Raw genomic sequence first — 13,358 nt, 5'->3', positions numbered from 1 at the left:
CAATTACTATTATTGACTTTTATTGAAAGTTTTATCCTCTACAGCACCTCATGGGAAATACAGTATCATACAGTAGCACTGAGTGACAATAAACATGTACCTCTAACAGATGATGATGACCTCTCTGCACATTTATCAATATGTATTGACCATTTCAGGAAGCACCACATTTTCAGGAATTTTGCATTTGCATAAACAAGCTTGTGTGGCACAAACAACTAAATGTAATGTATGTCTCCGGTCCACTTTCTGTATCATAAGAAAAATGACTACGAAATAATAAGGGCTTCCCATCTAACAAGCAAATAAGAGGAAATATCTTTATAAGTAGAGGCTTCTAACAGACTGCAAACCTCCAATGGAGGTGAATCATTTCCCAACTTGCTAACACACCCAACAATTTTTGTTGAGTTTCAAGTGCAAGTCACATATTAAAATCAACATACAGAACACATTCTTTACAAAATTAATGTTACCTTACATAAATACCAGAGTATTAAATATTGATGATACGATATATACTTTCATATACATATGCAACATACTTAATATTTGAGCTTCATCAATTAAATCATAAAAATCATAAATAAGTGTCTAATACACATATTAACATGTTAAATACGGTATATATACATATAAACATATCAGCTATGTACACTCTATTTGGGATGCTGGGGTTGGGATGGCAGATGTAGGGATGTTATACAACACGCCCCAGGCGTTTCTTGATAAAGTGGGACACCAGGACTTGAGGTCTCTGCTGATACTCCACCAGAACATCATGAGAGGCGGTGATCTGGTCTCCCTCAAAGCGGTTCAGCAATGCAACACAGACCACAGCCCCTGGAGAGAAAAGGGAGATTATTGGTCATATAGTTCATGCTAACTTCTTTGGTCCTCACTTCATTGGGTCAAATCATAAATCAGCTGAGGCTCTGTATTATGTACAGTTTATGACCAATATAGAGGTGTTGCCGAGGCAAGATGTTATCTTCAAAGCCATAAATAATATGTGCCATTGTACAGAATGTACAGAATACATTTCATAACTCAAACACTACCTTTGAGTCCACAGACACGGCACATGGCTGCAAATACGGAGGACTCCATTTCAATATTCCTCACTCCAGCCTCGTAAGCTTTCCTCAGATACTCCACTTTGTCTTCATGAGAGAAGGAGCAAAGAGCTCCGTCAAGTCGGCCTTGACCTAGAGAGACACAGCACAAGATCTGTCACTATCAGACCAATGGTTTCGATCTGTTGAAGTTCTCTGTGAATATGATCACAAACAACCTGAGCATGAGGTGTTTACCTTCATAAAAGTCATGGGTGCACAAGGTGTTTCCAATCACTGTGGGAAAGGTTTGAAGCTCAGAGGAGCACTGCAGAAGCTCATTGGCCACGCCCTCGTCCAGCTCAGTGCTCCTGGTGATAACTTTACCCAGAACCACCTGCTCAAACTGGGGGAGGAAGGAGTAGTCCACTGCTTTATCCGTGACCACCACTGTCCCAGGAGCCAGACCTAGAGACGGCACCGGGCAGAAATTTTAAATAAAATGTCTTTTAAAGTCACTGCCTGATAGCCAGGATGGAGGAGAAATTCAGGGAATGCACCCTTTGAAAAAAGTTTTCCAACACTTTCAAAACAAAATGCAATGTGCTTACCAACACCACCAGATGTTCCAAGGCGAAACAGGACCACATCACGGCACTGAGCGTGGTGCAGCAGTTTGATGAGCTCATGCAGCATTATAGAGATGGAAGGGACACCCATTCCATGCTGTGATAGAAACAAGATCAGGACAGAAATTACTTTAAAAACAGTGAATCTATTAAACCAGTAATGCAATTTTTGAAGCACTTGCCAGTTGAAGTAAAGCCTACTAGGACAGTATATGCCACAGTTCTGTAATACTTACACTTATAGAGAGCACTGGTCCCACTTTATACATGCAGTAGCGATCAGTTGCCTCGCAGATATCTCTGACTTCCTCTGGGTTTCCAGGCAGTTCCAGTTCCTGGTGGATGAACTGGGCAAAAGCCTTCATTCGATTCGCGCTGCCTCCAACACACACAAACTATGCGAAATAGAGAAAGAGGACGAGTGAATTCTGTTTTCTTGCTTTTTAAAATCGTAAGCCCCAAATTATGATTTAGTTTTATTATTTTTTCATTTCACAAACCTTAATATCTCCAAACATTTCTGGAAGATTGTGAGTCTTGGTGCTCAAGCTGAGGTGGTAGAGGATATCCTCCTCCATGGTGTCCAAGTAGGGATTCTTTACTTGGACTAGTTGTCTACGGGAAATATAGTACGGCACATTAACAAAGGGTCAATCAGTACCAAAAATATTACAATGGCTTTTGAAGAGCAACACGAAGCAATAGTCAATTCCAATCTGATGTTCCCAAATACTCACTTGATATACTCATTGTGGTCATTCCCCATACAGTTAAGTAAAATTGGTGCCATGACTCCAGGAGACGCTTTGAAATCCAGGTTAAAATATCTTCAAAAGTTCTTCTTCTGCAAAAACCTCCAAATGCTCGTTGCGGCTGTTTTTGAATAAGAGTTGTGTCTGACTACAGAGCTGATATAGCGTTGACCTCTGACCCTGCCACTGATTGGTTCCCAAGAGAGGAGTTGCACCAGTCCTTGCTCTCACAAAAACATCCACCAGACTCAAACAAACGGAGCGAGATCGATCACGTGGAAATTGATTGGCTCAGTTCCGAAAGCGTTACCTTCAGAAAAGAAAACCGTCTGAAGCCGTTACATAACATAAATATTATGACTTTCAGCTTTCCCAAAGAACACTGAGATAACCTCTGACATTGACATGTATTACTTTGTTGTGGTGAAACGAAGACACACACGCACTCACCCACCTACACACACACACACACACACACACACACACACACACACACACACACACACACACACACACAGAGCTAATTTCATGTACAGCCAACTGAACTGCTGTTCCATCAGTGAATACATCAAATTCTGTATTGTATGGGTTGTTTTAATAGTAATGTTACACTTTTGATTCAAGAAAATGGAATATTATTTGCTGTAATGTTGCAGTATTATGTGGCAAATTCATAACGTTCAAATGTCCGCCCGTGAGAGAAAATACAATTTATATATGTATATAAGCCAAAAGCAAAAAACAGATTGTGAAACATCTTAAATCACTTTTAAATGTATTTGAATAATCAAACGTTTGTTCCTTAAAACTTCCCTTTACAGAGTTACAGATACAGCAAAAAACAAAAGACTTCCTGGTGCCTTCTTTACTGAAGGAAGTCAGTCAGTGAGGCACCACTAACACGCACAATAAATAAAAGGTCCTATAGCTTTAATTCAGTGAAGCACTTTCACACGTAGCTAATACATCTGACAGGACAGATCACTTGGAACTAAGTAAAACATTTGATGTCGCTCAGTATGAAAGGGTTAAGAAGTGAATAAATGGAGGAGGGATGGCAACTATTCCTGTTGGAAGCATTGGAGTTTCTGCATCCTTTTCCCCGGCACTCGCAGTCTTCTAATCTGTTGACATGGAAATGTGCACAAGCACAAGTCATTCACCTAATCATAATTCACTAATACTCTCCACAGTATACTGTCAAGAAGCATCATACACTCTTCATGACTGAAATCTTAAAGTTTACACCCTTGGCTTCATTTCCTGTTATTATCGTGAGGTGAATTTTGATAGAATGATGAAAAAACAAGAGGAGATGATTAAGGGCGAAGCTGTCAGAAACACTGTGCTACTTACTTGACAAATCAATGTTGGCTGTTGGTTTGTTGTCTTCAGCGTAACCAAAGCTCAACAGCTTAGACATGTCGACAGGAGATGTATTCTTGTCAAATATTCTGAGAACACCAAAGACATAAAGTCATGGAAATGCAGTTTTTGGATAACTTTTTCATCAAAATGAAACCAAACAGTGCTTTTTTTTTAGTTGCCAATGTATTGTAAATGTTTGTCATCCCCACAAAATGTCTATTAGATTGAAAGGAGGGACAGCTGGCACAGTGCAAACATTCAATATGGACCCTACCCTTTACACACTGTAAATACACACTAAGATAAACTCTGGCTACTCATTGCAAAACATCTCTTCCATTAAAGTTTTAAATCTTTTTTTATTGTGATTATAATTGTGATTTTCCTCTCTATTTTATACAAAACCACCAATCCTCAAAACGATCCATCTAAACAAGTAATTTAATCCTTAAAATAAAGATAAAAAGGTGTGAAGTTATCATATACTGTATATTCAACCAGTCACGCTAGTTCCAGGACATGTCTGGACTCTCTGTTCTTTTGACTCTCAAAGTCAATACTTTGTACCAAGTACTGTTCAGTTTATTACTTCACTGCAATGATAAAAATAATGACTGTAGGATGCAGTGGACCCTTTGTGGACTTGCTGACGTAGTGTATGAAAAAGCTTACCTGCACTATAACCACAGTGTTGGCTGTGTTTTGTCTAGGTAGCTCTGACGTGAGGTTACTTTGGGTTTTTGACAAGTCATCGGTGTTTTCATAAAGGTACAAGGAACACGCGGTACAGACGAGCAGTGAGCCAAAGCAAACAGCTGATGTGGACATCCCGATATGTTTGGAGGTTGTTCGTTTGACCTGAGTGTGCTCCCTAACCCATGAGCACATCTGCCTAATCACCACAGCAGACATACGCTCTACACTTTACTGACAATATGCTCCGAAATACAAAGAATATGCTATTACAATGAGATGGAAAAGCTAACAAATATGAAATTGCTTACAGTCGTCATAGGTTCACGGTTTTTCAAGTCAGTCATAAAACAGGTGCCCTATATTTATTGTTTGCTGTAATCTTTCCTCCTGTTCATACTTTAACTAACCCATCCTTTAAGTGTTGTTTGCTATCACTTCTACTTAAAATGACTGATATGGTCTGACATAATAACATCACTGGTCTATAATAAATATATTCTACTCCGCGTAATTCTGTTGTTTTGGCATTGGGAGACACCAGCCGCCTGTACTGAATATAATACGGAACGACAGCACCATCTTGTGACCACGTGAACTTACATCCTCTTGAATTTGTTTTTCTCATAATATTGATTGGATGACTGCGGTTTCTCCGTTTCTCTCGCAGTTGGGATGTAGTGGACGTTGTTGTTCTGCAGAACACAAAGCAAAGTCAACATAGCAAGGACATCCTGCTGGATACTTTCCCCATTTCTGCCTTGAATCAGGCAGTATGTTATCGTCTCATTTTGACTATAAACCATTGAGAAACAATGACCTGAACCACAGAGAAGCTCTGCTCTATTAAGCAACAGTGTGTAACACTAGAGCAATACTGACAAGCCCTCAATTGAGTCTTTTCCATATGATCATGGCAGAATAAAACAACACAGAATCAATTGTTTACTGTGGAGGCGTATGTGGCTGAATTACTTTGTAAATGACATTTCTTTGTTACCTTCTCTTTGCCATTGCTGCTGCTATCATCCCTCTCCCAGGCTGACATGTTGTCAGTCCCAAAAGGAGGCTCTGCTGGTTGAAAAGCTCCAGGGGTTTTCTTCTCCTCACTGTTAATTAGACAGTAAACACACACACACACACACACACACACACACACACACACACACACACACACACACACAGTATAGAGATATGACATGTATCCTTCACTTAATGATAGCTGGAATATATGATGAAGATTAACAGCAGAAATCAGTTATTATTGTGGTTGATTGTTACTGTTTATATTGTTTTTTTGGCAGCTATGAGCAGCAGGTAGTATTGTTAGTAATGGAGGTGAAAGTATTTTTAATTCATAAACTAACTACACATGTTACCTCAGTGTGTGTCCTGGTTCATTGCAGAACCAGCCTGGAGGTTTGTATGGCTCGGGTTTAGAAGTCATTATTTCCTCGTGCCATAAAAGTCCTGTTTGGAGAAAAGGGCAAAAATAAATATCTAGGTAATATGCATCAACCAGCTAGAGGGATGTGTCTAGAGAAGAGTGCGGGATGGCTCTACCCTTATGGCCGCCTTGTTTGGAAAGCTTGACATAGTCAGAGTCACTCTCTAAGACTCCGGCCCTCCGCCCTCGGGCCCTCTCATCGGGAACAGTGCTGATGGTTTGGGACAGTCCTGGAATCTGGGAGATCTGGCAATTTATTCCCTGATACCCTGGTTTCACAGCTGTAATGTTAAAACACACACACACACACGCACACACACACACGCACGCACGCACACACACACACACACACACACACACACACACACACACACACAGTGAAATGTAGCTCATTATTAATGATCTCTGTAGCATACAACGTGAGGTAACTAAACTAAGTCAGCATAAACAATTGTACTTGCCAGTCGATGGAAGATCGGTACACGTGACAACTGAGACATTTCTATTAGAAATAGAGACAAAAACCCAGAACACTGTCAACCTCTTGGACGACAGTTTGTAACAGTTACCTTACGGCATCGTCATTAACGTTAGCATAGGTTCAGCTAACTAGCTGACTAATTTATCCAGTCTTTAAATTAAATACAGATTGTAAATGACGGCGCTAATAAGTCTGCAGGGAAAAGGGTTTTAAAACACAGCAATGACGGTGATTACGATGGTTAAAGTTCAGTAAAACTCACTCTGAATACATTTTAGTTGCTGAGCGAGATGAACGGAGACTCTGTTTGGAACTTCTGACTGCGTTACCGTGGAAACGGTTTGTATGTACAGCCTCGAGCTCAACTGCGGCTCTGATGTGAGGAGTAGAAGAAGAAATGTAGACGTCACTGTTAGGTAGGTAGTTAGTTTGTAAGTTAGTTAGGTAGTTGGTTAGTTAGTTAGTTAGGTAGGTAGGCAGGTAGGTAGTGTAGCCTACTGGAGTAAGAAGTAGATGTAGTGGAGCAGTAGATGAAGTATAAAGCACTGACCTTAAGTACAAATACCGTAAGTACCTAAAGCTTAATGATTTGGCTCTACTATTACATCTTAATATAGGACATTATTCCAACCTAAGATTTATATTGTCAATAAACAAAAGTAACACCTCAGACTTTCTTTAAATTATAAAGCATGTAAGTGATAAAATAATGATATTATCTCTACATTTTATAATGTAGAGATAAATACCCATGACATATGATATGTTAGGAAACTAAATTCGCAGGGATTTCATGCATTGTGATCTACTTACTGGCCACATTTGTTTTAAAAACATACCGATCATTCTTATTGCCTGAAATATGCTGAAAAGCTTGAACCCTTCACTCCCCTGAATGCTGAGTCGGGAACATGCGCAGAGGAAACGAAATAGCAACGGTCCTTTAATTTCCGCGCAGGTCAGGCTAGCTCGAAAGAACAAGTCTGGCACAGGAAATGTATGCCTTTGCTTCAGCATAAAAGCACAATAATCGGAAAATGTCTGGGTGTTCAGAAGATGGAATAAAACCTGTAACAAGCTAACAGCTTGTTTGTAAGCACATGAACCTTGGTCCTTGGGAATATTTTAAGATAAAGGAATGCTCAATGAGTGTGAGAGGTGGGCTGCATGGGTTCATCAGCCATTCCTAATAGTAAATTAAAAATAATAGCTCCAGCTACAACAATAAAATGCTGCTCACAATTGAAGGCATCAGTGACTATAAAACAATTACAGGCTTAGAGGGAGGATGGGGCCATTCTGCATAAATGCTAGTCTGTTTTGCTTTTGATATTTATTCAGATCCTATTTGTCAGTAAAAGTAGCAAGACCACAATGTAAAAACGCTCTATTAATTGAGAAAGTCCTTCATTGAAAAAGGAAATTAAGTAAAAGTATGTATGTAGTATCACAAGACAAATGCATGTAAATAAAGTACTAACAGTAAAAGCAGTAAAAACTGAAGAATAGCCTCTGTGAGTTGAATACTATATTATGTATATACATATCATGGTATATTATAATATAAGTACCGATGTATTCATGTGAAAGTAGAGTTTCTCAGTTGTAGTGGGTCAAGGCATATATATCGATAGCTTAATTTAAAACATATTTCATGAGGTCATGATATGTTTTTGTATGTAAACTTTTTTTTTTTTTTTTTTTAATTTGTAAACGTAACTAGTCCAACATTTCCCCCTGAGATGTAATGGAACAGACGTACAACATAAAATGGAAATACGTAAAAAGAGGCCCACCACAAATCCTACCTTAGTACAATGCATTACTAAATGAGTTCTTGCATTTTGTCACTGTCTAGCTTTTCCTTATTCTACTTTTATATGTTGTATGAATTATTCTTCGACCCTTGGAAATAACACAACATTTAAACAAAGACGACGAGCTATTTTGTTTTATTTTGAAACGTGTGACCGGAAAAGCCCGTATTTATCGTGTCGTTTCACGCCGCTTAATTACAGAGAGTTGTTGTAAAGGTAACTTCCTTCAACCCTGGCGTTTTGCCTTTGTGGGTTCGAGTGCGAGTCGTGAAGCCCCAGACAGTGCCGGGTGTGTTTGAAGCGGTGGGGGCATACCGTTTTAAAAACAAAGTGTCTTTATGTCTCCTCTCTTCTGAATATCGCGTGAATTTGTCACTTTTTTTTTTTTTTTTTTTTTTTTTTTTTGCACCGAGCAAAAACGACGGACGTTAACGCTGGCGTCATGTAGGCTCTGCTGCTCTTCAGACTTTGGGAAAACAAATCCGGGTATTGTCGGTGAATCCTCGGGAGATGGCAGAGTGAGTTCGACCTGCGCCAGTTTACCGAGCACTTTGAAGAAAAAAAAGAGACCCACCAAGGTAAGTTTGATCATCACGGAGGCCTGTTAAAATACAATTATGCATAAAGCCTAATAGACATTTCCACAGACGTGGAGAAGTTTGCTGATCCCTCTAAGCTTTTTCTCGTAAAAATCTTGGCCTGTTCTGTAATTGCAGCCACATATAGCAATATATTTAAGCTCCTTGTGTTGTGTGAACAGATGTCTGCATGTTATAACGTTACAATGTATCGGCTGTGATTTAGCAGAGGGGTAGCAGCCTTTCTTCAACGCAGCAAAGCCTCTTTTTTTACGCGTAAAAGAGATGTTTTTTGGTCAATGGGGATGAGCTAAAAGTGTGACAATAAACGTCTCGGGTCTAGCATTGCGACCTGTAATATCTACGTCACATGCAAGCTAGCAACTTTGCAACTGGTCGTGACTTTGTTAAGAGGTTGTTGTTTTCTGTCTTTTTGTCATGCAAACAGTCTTTTGGGAGGGTCGTTCACTGCTTGATCGTGTGTCTCATCATCCCATGCTGAGCACTTTAACATCACAATCGGCAGTTCTGGGGGAGGTGGGAGACACACACACACACACACACACACACACCCACACACACACACACACAATTGCTTACGATGCTCTGTGGTTTCATTTATAACTAGCTGGCATATATCTCCAAAATAGTTCCTACACCAGTATTTGTTTGACATGCTTTCCCCTTGCTGGGGAACAATCAGATCAAACAGGAAATGGTGTGTGACAAGATTGCAAGGTGGCAATTAAATGTAAAGCCAGTAGACCTGCTGATGAGAGGGTGCAAACTTCATTACCAGAGGTGTTAAAGCTAGCTGCAAAACATTCAGGGGATAATTGTGCAGAGTAAAAGACGTGTGAAAGGGAACGTCTCACACTGAAGTGTTCTTCCTTCCGAATCAACTCTCTGGCTCTCTAAGAAATCACATTCCCACATACTAATCAGGTCTCTCTTCACTAGTGGCCCAAATGTCTGGGGAACACTTGAATGTGCATTTGTTTTTGTGTTGTGGGGATGGAACAGCCCGGCCACAGCTCCTGTTAAGTGTGTTATGCACTTATGCCGACACACCTAAACCATTCAGTTGAACACACTTTAATGTACATGCATGGCACCTTGTTTAATCAATATTTATTAGCCACTCAAAGCAACATGTACTACATTTACTGTTGTTGGTGAATTCTCCTCGGACCGGATTAGAGGAACCCCAGAGGAGATTATGTGTTCTGGTTGGAAGGCGGTGGGGTTTGCGTGGTTTGCTTGAGGATCTGGAGTGTGTAACCCCCCACAGCTGACCCGTCACTGAAGTCGGGGCCTCCATGTGGGTGCCGGCTGTGAGTCTGGCTGATAGTGGTCTGATAGAAGTGGTTCGACTCCGGGGGGGGGGGGGGGGGGGGGGTCTGGCCGAGGGTAACGGGCACACCGGCCTGATTGTGGTCGCTCACCCTGCCATTGTGATTGGTCCACTCCTCCTCAGCGTCTCTCGGTCTACAACAATGTTATTGTTTGGCCTTGGGCCCCAGTGTCATTGTTCCAAACTGCCTATCTGTGGTAACTTATTCCTCCGCCAGTTGGAGGTTATCTGTCTCCCTGAGACTAACAATGCATTCCCAACAATGGGACTGGTTTGGAGTGTCTTGGAATGTTGAATAATTATTTTCCTTGCATGTGTTTAAAGAAGCCTCAAGTGTGTCTGATTTACCATGATGCTTAATGGTATTTATGTTGTTACACGATATTACTGCCAATAGTAATATTTTATATATTTTATACACTAAAGGATTATCCAAAAATACTACTCCGAGTACTACAAGGGAAGTAATCATTGGTTGCAGCACTACTCTGTATCAATCACTATTAGAAATGATGATTTAGACATCAATGTGAACGTTCTCCTACACATGCCTCATTCCTGGGCTGCAGATATCTTGGCCTCTACATCAGTTCACTGTAATTTGCCCGTAGACATCTGAGCATTTCAGAAAGCATGATGCGAGTATGGGGGGGGGGGGGGGGGGGGGGGGGGGGGGGTCGTTGGGGTTTAGGCCTCTGATAGCGATCATTTTTCTGTGCACAGTAATTTGGCTGTCAGAAGCAGCTTGCAGTTTGGGTTTGGTACAATATGCAAGTGGAGGGAGAGGGAAGCGCTAGCTCCAAAAAAAAACACAGAGAGAGTGGTGTGTGTGTGTGTGTGTGTGTGTGTGTGGTGTGTGTGTGTGTGTGTGTGGTGTGTGTGTGTGTGTGTGTGTGAGATCAGGTTACACAGTCTGTCATTAACAAGAGAACTGCCGTTATGAGACCAAGATAGACGGCTTCAAGTCTGAGCAAGAGTCTCATAGCTCCTCCATGTAGGTGGCTCTGGAGTCAGGGAGGAAGAGAGGGAGGGGATACTCTATGTCTGCCTACGTGTGTGTGTGTGTGTGTGTGTGTGTGTGTGGGAGACAATATATGAATGTGTGTGTGTGGGAGACAATGTATGAATGTGTGTGTGTGTGTGTGGTGTGTGTGTGTGTGTGTGTGTGTGTGTGTGTGTGTGTGTGTGTGTGTGTGTGTGTGTGGTGTGTGTGTGTGTGTGTGTGAATGCGGGTCGGAGGCGGCGGCTGGAGGATAGAAAGGTGAATTTGGCTTGAAGTCTATAGCTCATTGCAGCAACCTTTTTAGATATCTTGCTGCAGTTTTGGGCCATATATCCTGTGTGTGTGGTGTGTGTGTGTGTGTGTGTGTGTGTGTGAGTTTACTAGAAAGTTTGACAAGCAACAAACCTGGCATCAGATGAGGCAGCAGGCTGCAGAGAAACACAGCATGTGGGTTGAATTTGCCTCTGCTCTGTGCTCGTGTCCGGCTTTTTAGAAAGGGGCCCCTCTGTCTGCAGTGTTATTTTTAGTCACACAAAAAAAAAATCCTTGAGCCTTTTTAATAATCGTCAGCTTTATGTAGCCCAAACATATCACGATGAGAGGAGCTTGTCTGGGACTTGCGGGCAATGCAGTCTCAGCATGACACGGGAAGTTAGAGAGGGAAGGGGGGGGGGGGGGGTAGAAAGATAAAGGACCGCCTGTGTATTTGCCAGATTTTGAGTCTTGTTACCGTTTGCTTGTTTTGGGAATCTCGCTCTTTTCTTCTGGTGGCTCCGCACAGACTTATTGATTTCTCTCATTCTGCGTTCAAAGGTGGACGAGGACCAGTGGAGACGGATAAAAAGGGATACGAGACACTACTGTCTTCACCGATGCACACATGGCTCCTCTCCTCTCTCTCTCCACACTAACCCCAGACTGCACTGGAGACAGTCTGCAATACACATTTTATGAGCCCTTCATTTGCCTCAGTGCTCTTGTCTTATCGCTCAGCTGTTAAAAGTTATGGCTTTGTTTCTCTCTCTCTCTCTCTCTGATCACATTCCCTCAGTCCGAGGAATGGACTCTTATTCTGCGTGGGCCACTTTGTCTACGACTTGGAAAAATAATCTGTTTCATCTCTTGGGTCACGGGGGTCAACAACTGAAGTAGCTCTGTTTATAATGGAAGCACTTCAGCAACACATTGACGGCGCTTGCTTGAATCGGTCCTGTTCAGTCCCCATGATGAGCGAATGGGCAATTTGTTAGGTTTTTAGTTATTCATTGGTTTTGTCAAGCGAGTAGGGCTGGGCAGTATTGCGGAAATCAATACCACGACATCTTATATCTTTTATATTTCTTGTGATATCTGTTCGCCATATATGTGACACATATAATATATTTGGCAAATGCACTGTTGCCAAATCTAAGCCGGCAACTAACAATCATTTCCATTACCAGTTATCAGACGATTATTTTCTCACTTAATAGATTAGTTTAAAAAAAAAAAAAAAGAAGAAGCAGAAATTCACATTTTCAAAGCTGAAACTAATTATTTTGGGGGATTTAGCTTATTAAATGACCCAAGGATATCAGATTTCTCCGAAAGAATGAATCTGATTGGTTTGGTCAAGCAATATCACAATTTATTGACACCATATTATCAAATCATCACAATTCAATCCACAGAAAATTGCTGAGTGCTGAAGTTGCAGGATGGCCCTCCACGTGTTCACTTCCCATGGTTACTACCGGTCTTCTTCCTTAGAAGTCTCTCCTCTCCGGTAAGGCCAGGAAGCTCCCGGCCATAAAGGCTCCATTGGCAGCAGGATGTAATGGCTACGCTGCGTAGCGCTGCACGTTCATTGTTTTTGTTGCAGGCTGTTTGCTCAGTGATTATCAGCGCGGGTGATCATTGGTTTGGGTGGATGTTTTGTGGGTCACACGGCCGGGGAGATCACGATAGCCCCGCTGACTCCCGGAGCTCCTTCTCTGCCGGTCACGGTGCAGAAATCAATCAAGACTAATATTCCCTGAGCTTCGTCTAGCTGTGCACACCGGCTCTTTTGGTCCGTTTGGCTCGTTTTTCCTGTTTCACAAGAAGGGAAAATGTGTTTAAAAGGGTGCATGGTGATACAAATCAAGGTGTCTTTTGAGAGTGGTGTCGCCCCGGGGCGGTGAACTTTGCGAGACCGGTCGT

General features: G+C 41.6%; 2 protein-coding genes across 4 annotated transcripts; both read right to left on the bottom strand.

The window, feature by feature from the left end:
* Nucleotides 1-3: 3 nt before the first annotated feature.
* On the bottom strand, nucleotides 4-2,579 carry upp2 (uridine phosphorylase 2). The gene is made up of 7 exons (XM_068703737.1): nucleotides 2,422-2,579; nucleotides 2,185-2,299; nucleotides 1,921-2,079; nucleotides 1,667-1,781; nucleotides 1,314-1,523; nucleotides 1,062-1,208; nucleotides 4-843 (listed from the first exon to the last, which is right to left on the bottom strand). The coding sequence occupies exons 1-7, from the start codon at nucleotides 2,472-2,474 to the stop codon at nucleotides 701-703; spliced, it is 942 nt and encodes a 313-aa protein (XP_068559838.1). The 5' UTR covers nucleotides 2,475-2,579; the 3' UTR covers nucleotides 4-700.
* Nucleotides 2,580-3,030: 451 nt separating this feature from the next.
* LOC137890768 (uncharacterized protein C7orf57 homolog) lies at nucleotides 3,031-7,292 on the bottom strand. Of its 3 annotated transcripts, none has more exons than XM_068734985.1 (8): nucleotides 6,688-6,760; nucleotides 6,406-6,446; nucleotides 6,061-6,225; nucleotides 5,877-5,967; nucleotides 5,498-5,606; nucleotides 5,101-5,192; nucleotides 3,793-3,890; nucleotides 3,031-3,560 (listed from the first exon to the last, which is right to left on the bottom strand). In XM_068734985.1, exons 1-8 carry the CDS (start codon nucleotides 6,696-6,698, stop codon nucleotides 3,556-3,558), a joined length of 612 nt encoding a protein of 203 aa, XP_068591086.1. In that variant the 5' UTR covers nucleotides 6,699-6,760; the 3' UTR covers nucleotides 3,031-3,555. The 3 variants fall into 3 exon arrangements, with proteins under 3 accessions (XP_068591086.1, XP_068591095.1, XP_068591078.1); XM_068734994.1 differs by lacking the exon at nucleotides 3,031-3,560 and adding an exon at nucleotides 7,265-7,292 and having other exon boundaries at nucleotides 3,785-3,890; nucleotides 6,688-6,798; XM_068734977.1 differs by lacking the exon at nucleotides 3,031-3,560 and having other exon boundaries at nucleotides 3,785-3,890.
* Nucleotides 7,293-13,358: the final 6,066 nt, after the last annotated feature.

Source organism: Cebidichthys violaceus, unplaced genomic scaffold (assembly GCF_023349555.1).
Source record: "Cebidichthys violaceus isolate CVI_PGR_0920_01 unplaced genomic scaffold, fCebVio1.0.p SCAF_11, whole genome shotgun sequence".
NCBI lineage: Eukaryota > Metazoa > Chordata > Actinopteri > Perciformes > Stichaeidae > Cebidichthys > Cebidichthys violaceus.
This window is presented reverse-complemented; position numbering and strand designations above follow the sequence as displayed.